This window comes from Magallana gigas, chromosome 3 (assembly GCF_963853765.1).
Source record: "Magallana gigas chromosome 3, xbMagGiga1.1, whole genome shotgun sequence".
NCBI lineage: Eukaryota > Metazoa > Mollusca > Bivalvia > Ostreida > Ostreidae > Magallana > Magallana gigas.
Window position 1 is genome coordinate 50,873,139 of NC_088855.1, and position 8,035 is coordinate 50,881,173.

General features: G+C 34.4%; 1 protein-coding gene across 1 annotated transcript; it reads left to right on the forward strand.

Moving 5' to 3' along the window:
- Positions 1-966: 966 nt before the first annotated feature.
- LOC105323678 (collagen alpha-6(VI) chain) lies at positions 967-7,584 on the forward strand. Its single transcript, XM_011422744.4, has 9 exons — positions 967-1,220; positions 1,428-1,452; positions 2,975-3,556; positions 3,676-3,738; positions 5,261-5,314; positions 5,400-5,954; positions 6,039-6,071; positions 6,220-6,777; positions 7,362-7,584. Exons 1-9 carry the CDS (start codon positions 1,170-1,172, stop codon positions 7,367-7,369), a joined length of 1,929 nt encoding a protein of 642 aa, XP_011421046.3. The 5' UTR covers positions 967-1,169; the 3' UTR covers positions 7,370-7,584.
- The last annotated feature ends 451 nt before the right edge of the window (positions 7,585-8,035 follow it).

The following is an 8,035-nucleotide window of genomic DNA, read 5'->3' on the forward strand; positions in this document are numbered from 1 at the left end:
ACGTAGTGATTTCGACCCCATTGTAGTCCTTTTGTGTACCATCTATTGTTGGCCATAATTGACTTAATAGAGCCTGAAACACTATCAAGTTCCCAGATAAAATACCCATTATATTTGTAGAACTGCACATGAAGTTAGTTTGATTCATTAATCCCTACAAGTTACAAATAATAACACATTCTTTATACTGTCCTTACTTTTGTAGCAATAAATTATCATCACCTGATTACATGGCTTATGTCTCTCAGCTTATAATAGATCATATCTTGATCAGTATTGTGAGATATAGCACCCATCATCAAAAATTGAAATGCCTTCTGTCATATTTTAAAGAGCTGCTAGAGCAGTCTCAATTTGAATAAATTCATACTCAATGATACAATCAATGTAAAAGTTTTATTTCAGTCGCCCTTTCTCTCGTTTTTCATTGTAAGCGTTTCAATGGATACTACAATACTACAAAGAGGGTGTTTATTTTACAACATTTAAAACTTCAAATTCACTGCATAGGAAAAGGTACAAAAATATGTGTATTTATCCAAGCATATATATTCTAATATTGAGATGATATGACGATATTCTTCATACAAGTATCTTACAATTTTTTTTTCCGCAATAGTGCTTGTATGAATCATAAAAGAATAATTGGTTAGATAGTGCTGGAACTTTAATCTTTTTTTTAATTGATATGACACTGGGGATCAGAATCCTAGTCATTCTAAGCATGCATCGTAAACAAATAACTCAATATATAGGGGGACATTTATTAGCGGTTCATTAGCCTGTTTTTTTTGGAGGCAGAAGGACAACATAAAAATAGAAAACTGAGTAATCGGTGTAGAATTGATGTACATAATGGCTGGTGTGGGAGTTGCATCATCTCACACAGAAACCTTTTAAAATTCAAGAGCCCCCATATACATTATACCTGCCCTCCTGTCGAAAATGGTAATTTTATCAAATATTTTGCCAATGACAACAAAGTAGGGTCTTTACGATAATTGCAGAGGTTGTTATTATGTAACTGGTAAGGCAGGTTCCCAAAGACCGCCCACTTTACCGAAATTTCTTAAGGATGTCTATTTAAACCAATTCACGCATTGTCGGTTTTTGATAACAAAACTAGCGGTCTTTACTTTTGCAACATTGTCACTTGATTTAATGCCAGGATGGAGTTTGGAATTAGACACATTATCTTAGCAATGGTGACCTTTCAATTGGTATGTATTTTTTTCTCGCATATGTGAAAATAAAATGTCGAATTTTTTATGATTATACATGTAATTTTAATCTTTATCAATTGCATTTTATGAATTAACAGTTCTATTTTTAAACATAAAAATAATCAATCTGTATTATTCAAAAATCTTGCAAAATATTTTAAATTACATTTTACAAAGGCTATACTTTGTTTGACTTCTTTTTAGGGAACAATTGCGCAAAGACTAAACGGTAGGTTCCATGTTTTTTCCCTTCATTTTTTGTATCTTAATCAAAGGGGCATGGTCACAATTTCGGTCAAAAACTTTTTTTCCGATTTTAATGTTTACAATACTTAGTAAGGCATTTCAAATAGGCAACCAAAATTTGACTGACATTCGTTGAGTTATAAGCGAGTTACAGAGCTTACAATTCTTTGCTTTGTAAACAAAGCCTTTGCTGTTGAGGTAAGAATTCCAGTGTTTTACCTAAAATAAATGTGCTAAACTTTAAGAACTGTTTTTTATGCTTAAAATGAATAAGATGAATAAGAAAATAGACAAACAAGCTTGAAAAAGATTTTTGGTATATGATTTGATATATTGAACTTATGTAAACAAAAACAGGGCACGGGCATTGTTTACATAACAAAGAAATGTGAGCCCTGGTACTCTTTTCATTTCATTTAGCAATGCATATCTATAGCATTGTAAATAATAAAAAAGAAGAAAAGAGAAAAGAATCGTGACCATGACCATTTGATAGCTTTATAAGAGGATAGTTGTTCACATTCAGACCTGCTTTAAAGCTAAAATGTAAAGAATCACACAGAGTGTCACAAAAAGAGGTTATAAATAATACGTTGTTTTGATTTGGTTTATAAAATTCAGCAACATCGATGTTTTTAATAGATTATTTTAACAATGAACAACATTTCATTCAATTCCATCGACTCTTTTTGTAGCGAGATACTTAATATATTGTATATCCGATTACCTCTTTCCATCCTATCCTTTTGTAAATATTTTCATTCAAAGACATAACCCAGAAGTCTATCTAATGGTCCTCCGGGCATTCTTTAAATAACTGGAGAAAATGTCTTTTTGCAAAATTCTTATGCAGTAAGAGTGCTATAAAACTGATTTGTTTATGGCTCAAGATGCAGTTAAATAAGTACTTCTATTGTCTGTGTCTTATCGAATACAGCAATACAAAGAGGGTTGCTCGGTTCTCCTTTAAGTACCCCCTCCTCTGCTTTCAGTAAAAAGGAATTTGGATTGACAAGTGACACCATTAAATCAAGAGGTTAACTGGTAAACAAACGCAGGTTCTTCTTGAAACAGCTTCCATTTACAAACGATTCTATAAACAAACTCACAGATAAGCCTGCCCTTCAAATCTCGTTTTTTAATTTTATTTCGTCTTCAATGCAATTACATTCAAAGTGTTGCCCAGAACTTTATATTGCTTTAATTTTCTCATTTAGTCTTGCGTGCGGTTTGGCAAGCTACACTTATGTCCTAATTAAATATACATTTTGGTGTGTAGCTGTGATATGCTACGCTACCTAAACTTGACCTTGTGATAACATCAACAAACAAACAATCACAATAGTTCACGGTCAAGAAGTTTTGGTCGCTGACCATAAAAAATCAAACTACAAAGATAATTCTCTTATTATACTCATATTTACAGAGATTTTTTTCCCTCAAAATTTACTTAAATGCATAGTTTTCGTCAGGATTTTTTAAAACGTTTTTGTTGCATTTTTCAGTGAACGAATATTACTGTGGTAACAAACCTGCTGATGTTGTCTTTCTGCTGGATTCTTCAAACAGCATTTGGGGACCACATTTCCGTACACAATTACAATTTGTCAAAGATGTCGTGTCCATGTTTCAAGTCGATGTGAATCATACAAGGATAGGTATTGTAACCTATGGGTCGAGAGTTCGGCGAGAGTTCTACCTTAACGAATTCCTAACGAAACGGGGTGTTTTGTCGGCTATCGACAGAATTCGACAAATGCAGGGATATGCAACCCATACACACAGAGCCATAAAGTTCATGAGACAAACTATGTTTACGACCGAAAAAGGAGCAAGAGCCGATGTGGCTAAGATTGGCATTATTCTGACAGATGGACAATCAAGTAATATGCTGTTGACCGTATGGGAGGCATCAAAAGCCAAAAAAGACAATGTCAATATATTTGCAGTTGGGATCGGATCAAAAATTAACACACGGGAACTGCGATTGATGGCAAGTCGACCATCTCATGAACACTTTTTCAAAGTGACAGACTTCCACGCACTTCAGAACATTAAAGATATGTTAGCTGTCAGAACCTGTAGAGGTAAAGTGTCATCAACAATAAGTGGTTGTTAAGTTTTCTATAAATATATGTACCTTTATATCGGCAGCAAATAGCTCAAACAGAAATATGTGTAACCAAAGTTATCTTTTCTTTTGCAGTTACTATTAAACCTACACCATCAACAACAACGACGACGACAACAACAACGACTCCCACAACAAGTATGGATGTTTTGTTGTCATTAAACCGTGTCTGTTTCATATTTGTGTTGCCACTTCTAATGCGTTAGTGAAATAGGGTCTAATTATTTACATTGATTACAAATACTTTTTTTTTTAAAAAATTACCTCGGGAAGTCTATAAACCTTATCCAGAAACTTTTGAAATTGATTTGTTCAATGAAATATGATGTTTTCAATACAGTTTTGTATTGTTTTGTTTCGTTATAAAAAAAATCTGCTCGCAGATTTTGAGATGATGTACTGCAGTGAACGTAACATGAACATAACATATAGCGTGTCGTGAATTTTAGACATCGAGCCAGGACGTTTTTACGGACGGTGTTTTTATCAATTCAAGGCATTGATGCAAGGCGTTTCGATGGTTGCAGTTTTTATTAATTTGTAAACGGCTGCACTTATTCCCACTTTATCATTTTTTCCCCGTGTAATCAGATGGAATCTATATCTTGCTAGAAATGTTAGATACATATCCTGCAAAGTAATATGCAGCTTTATATTTAGAAACTGGTCAATTACTGTAGAATTACGGAATTCTTCTTATTCAGTCAATGCACTGAATAATACTTTGACAATCTTGTCATACAAAGATATACACCAGTCTGTTTAATGAACAATACACTATCTGGCATTATTACATAAACATTTTATATCAGGAGAGTAGATAAAACAGTATGAGATGCATTAATAACAAAATAACAAATATCCTCTTTCTTCTTCAGTGGTCGTCTCAAGCATTTTTTACCGTAGACGTAATCAACATAATTATACGTACCCGACAACCAGACATCTTAATGATATCAATGTTTTGGGTTTTTTTCTAACCCTTGAAGTCATGCTTTGTAATAAATAAACTTCTTACTCAATGTGTTCTAAAGAAGGTAATTACAGTATAGGATTACGACAGTTTAAAAACTGTGTATATCTAGTCCTACAATTTGCAAACAAACGTTCAATTTAACTGCACTTTTAATTATTTCCATCTTTAGATAATTCACCCGAGATTCCGTTCAGTAATGCATGTCTCTTCTCAGAAATTACAATCTCGTATTACAGAGCTTGATAAAGAAAACATTGTTTACTTGGTATTATATATACCTTCAGAATGTTACAACTACAAATGAAAGAAAACAATTGAATAAAACATCGGCACTATAAGATGACTTGATGGTCTTGGTCATTTTTAGACAAGTTTTATCTTCTTGAGAAGGGGAGCTCTGTAAAGAGATTTAGAAAAAAATTCAAATTAAAAGCTAAATTGTATGAATTTTTTTTTTTACTCTATTATAGTTTGAAATGTTATATCTATAAATTTTAGGTGATCTGAATGGTATTTTGTTGATCAGATAGCTCAATGTACTTGTTCCATACGTTATGTCAACGATCATTAGGATGTCAATATACAGCAAGTCAGAAACAGCGTAACGTATATACTGGCATATATACCGAGAGTGCTTAGTAAATTAAATCTATGCAATGCATTTACAAGAATATTTCTTTGTAGCTACCACTACCCCGACCACCACCACAACATCATTGCTGGAAGTAGCAAACAGAGGTAATTCAATCGCATGTCTTGAAATTGAATTACATCTTGCTATTTAATTAAAATCGTGAATTTGACTTCATTTTTTTTTATTCAGTATGCGAAAATGGCGTTAGCGACGTCATCTTTGCACTCGACTCTACAACGTCTGTGTCGGACGAAGATTTCGAAAATCAAATGACTTTTGCTAAAGAGATCGTTAACACTCTTAATGTTCAAAAAAATGGAACCAGGGTCGGCGCCGTCCTTTACAGTGACCAGGTGGTGAACGCTTTGGATATGAATGACCTGTACGATCGCAATGACGTTATTGCAACCTTGGAGAAAACCAAACGAACTGCGGGAAATAACAGACTGGACTTGGCAATTAAGCATATACGTACCAAGAGTTTCCGAAGAGGGCTAGCGAGAAAAAATTCCGCCCAGCTTGCTATTGTTATTACAGGGTCACCAGTGATGTTTAGTGAGTTTGCAAAACAGGAAGCTGATAGGGCTAAAGAGTCGGACATTGTCGTTATTCCTATTGGAGTAGGACACGCTGCTGTCGAAGAAGTCAAATCGTTATCGGGATCGTCGGGAAAGTTTTATACTGTCCCGTCTTTTAGTCAGTTACCCTCTCTCATAGCCGAGGTCGCCATAGAAGCATGCAGAGGTAAAAGGTCAAATCTTGGTATCTGACTTTTTTTTCAAAAGTGTTCCTACAGATTACATTTTAATGGTCAATTATTAATTTTAGTTCCTGTTGCCGAAAAGTCGATCCAGGATCAAGGTACGTATTGGTATAACCACGTGAAAATGAAAGTCAAGTCCTTACTTTTCTTTTTTTAATGATTAATTACGTTTTGCGTATCGATTTCAGATTATTTTTTATTCGTTTTCATTTTAATCATTAATACACGCCGTTGGACTGTTTTCAGCCTGTGGCTCTCGGCAAGAAGCAGATATTATGTTTATGCTGGACAGTATCAACGCCGGTCGAAAGAACACGAAAAGAGCTTTAGCTTTAATAAGGGACCTCACCAACGAGCTTGATGTTGCCCCTGATAAAATACAGGTCGGACTGATGTCTGCCGAGTGTCATGAGGATACCACAGGGTTCTTACTGAATTCAAACAAAAATAAGAACGAAGTTAATGATGCGTTATCAAAAACGAAAAGCGTCGATTTTTCGGCGCTACTGAAACGGATGAGACATGGTGCCTTTAGTCAGAACCACGGAGGACGACGGCACGCTAAGAAAGTGGCCGTGCTCGTAATTGACGGAAGTCTTGAGGAGCCACTGCGCGCGCTGACGGAAGCACAGCGCGCGAAACTTCATGGAGTTGAGGTTATTGTAGTCCAGGTTGGAGAAGAAAAACCACAGGATGAGGTGTTGATGATGTGTGATGCCCCCGCTAAAGAAACTTTTTTCAAAGTATCAGATTACAGCGAGCTTCCTGCAATCAAACAGAAAATATGGGACAGTTTATGTGACGGTAAGACCATCTTCTCAAATCAAGGGTTTCTGATTAAACTTCTCTTTTCACAAACCTTTAATAGATTTATTTTAAAACAATTGGGCTAAATAAACAACGTGACTATTCATGTGTTTAAAAAGCTTTATCAAAAAGGACATTAGAAATCATTGATGGAGCACTGTTTTGCCTGTATAATTTACCCGAAAACAAGCGGGCAGCACTCATAAACTAATGATTCCCCATTCATATATAAAGTTATACTATTTACACAAATATAGCTTTCTATTGAATATTCGTTAAATCTAATTTAATGTATGCGTATTCTTATTGGGGCGGCCTTTTGTGTTTCTAAACCAAAATGATTTCAATGAGCTGATGGTCGTGTTGGTAAATAACTAAATATGTTCTCATCATTAAAGAAAATCGGGAGATAGGTGGCGCTATCGTCAGTCCGAAAGCTTTTGAAGTGAGGAGTGTATCAGAAACCCTTGTTATGGAAAGATTCAATGAGAAATGCATAGGTGCATTTTCAAAGTGTGTTTCGAATATGTATCATGTTTTTAAAGAAGTAAACTTAAATTAATTAAAATTATATGTTTCAGAACTTTGATTTCCAATCATGTCTTGTATATAAAGAACAAGACACGCAATTGAAGGAACGATAACCCGATACAGCGTTACCTTACAGTCTCTGTCCAAAAATGGGTTTGATGAAAAGATGTGTAAAGGCAGGCCGTCGAAAGCTGGATAAAACGAGAACTTTCTTTACCAAACTTTTGTAATGTTTGGAAACGAGTCTGTCGTTTTAATAATCTTAAAGCATAGTCGAGAACAAAATTTTCAAAGCGAGTTTTAGAAACCGGACATAAGTATACACTAGCAGGTCCGATGACCTCCATATCTCAAAGCACTTAATGGTTCAAAGTGTAGTCATAATAATTGTTCAAAGAATAAACTGCAGTGCTGTAACTACTTATAGTCTTTACATATAAGGGGGTATTATAACAGTGTCATAGCGGGTATAAGACATATATTGTTTGCATACATAAATTTACTGATATATGACATGAATTTTACAATCAAAGTGAAGTGGTGCTGCATTGTATATTTGCAATGTTACTGTTGGTTTTCTGTGTTCATGTTCCAAATATTTTGTACCATATACTATTTTTTATATTTGTTCATATTTTCTAAAATGTTGTTTATTGCTTTTATTAAACATAATATGTTTATCAATAAAACATAATCTCTTAAACGTTGAGTTGAAATGGATTTC

What these genes read in the sequence shown, in the direction of transcription:
- LOC105323678 (XM_011422744.4), top strand. Translation starts at nt 1,170, where the DNA reads ATGGAGTTTGGAATTAGACACATTATCTTAGCAATGGTGACCTTTCAA. An exon ending in CAATGGTGACCTTTCAATTG is followed by an intron (nt 1,221 to 1,427) that starts GTATGTATTTTT and finishes ACTTCTTTTTAG; the next exon opens with GGAACAATTGCGCAAAGACT. An exon ending in AGCTGTCAGAACCTGTAGAG is followed by an intron (nt 3,557 to 3,675) that starts GTAAAGTGTCAT and finishes TTTCTTTTGCAG; the next exon opens with TTACTATTAAACCTACACCA.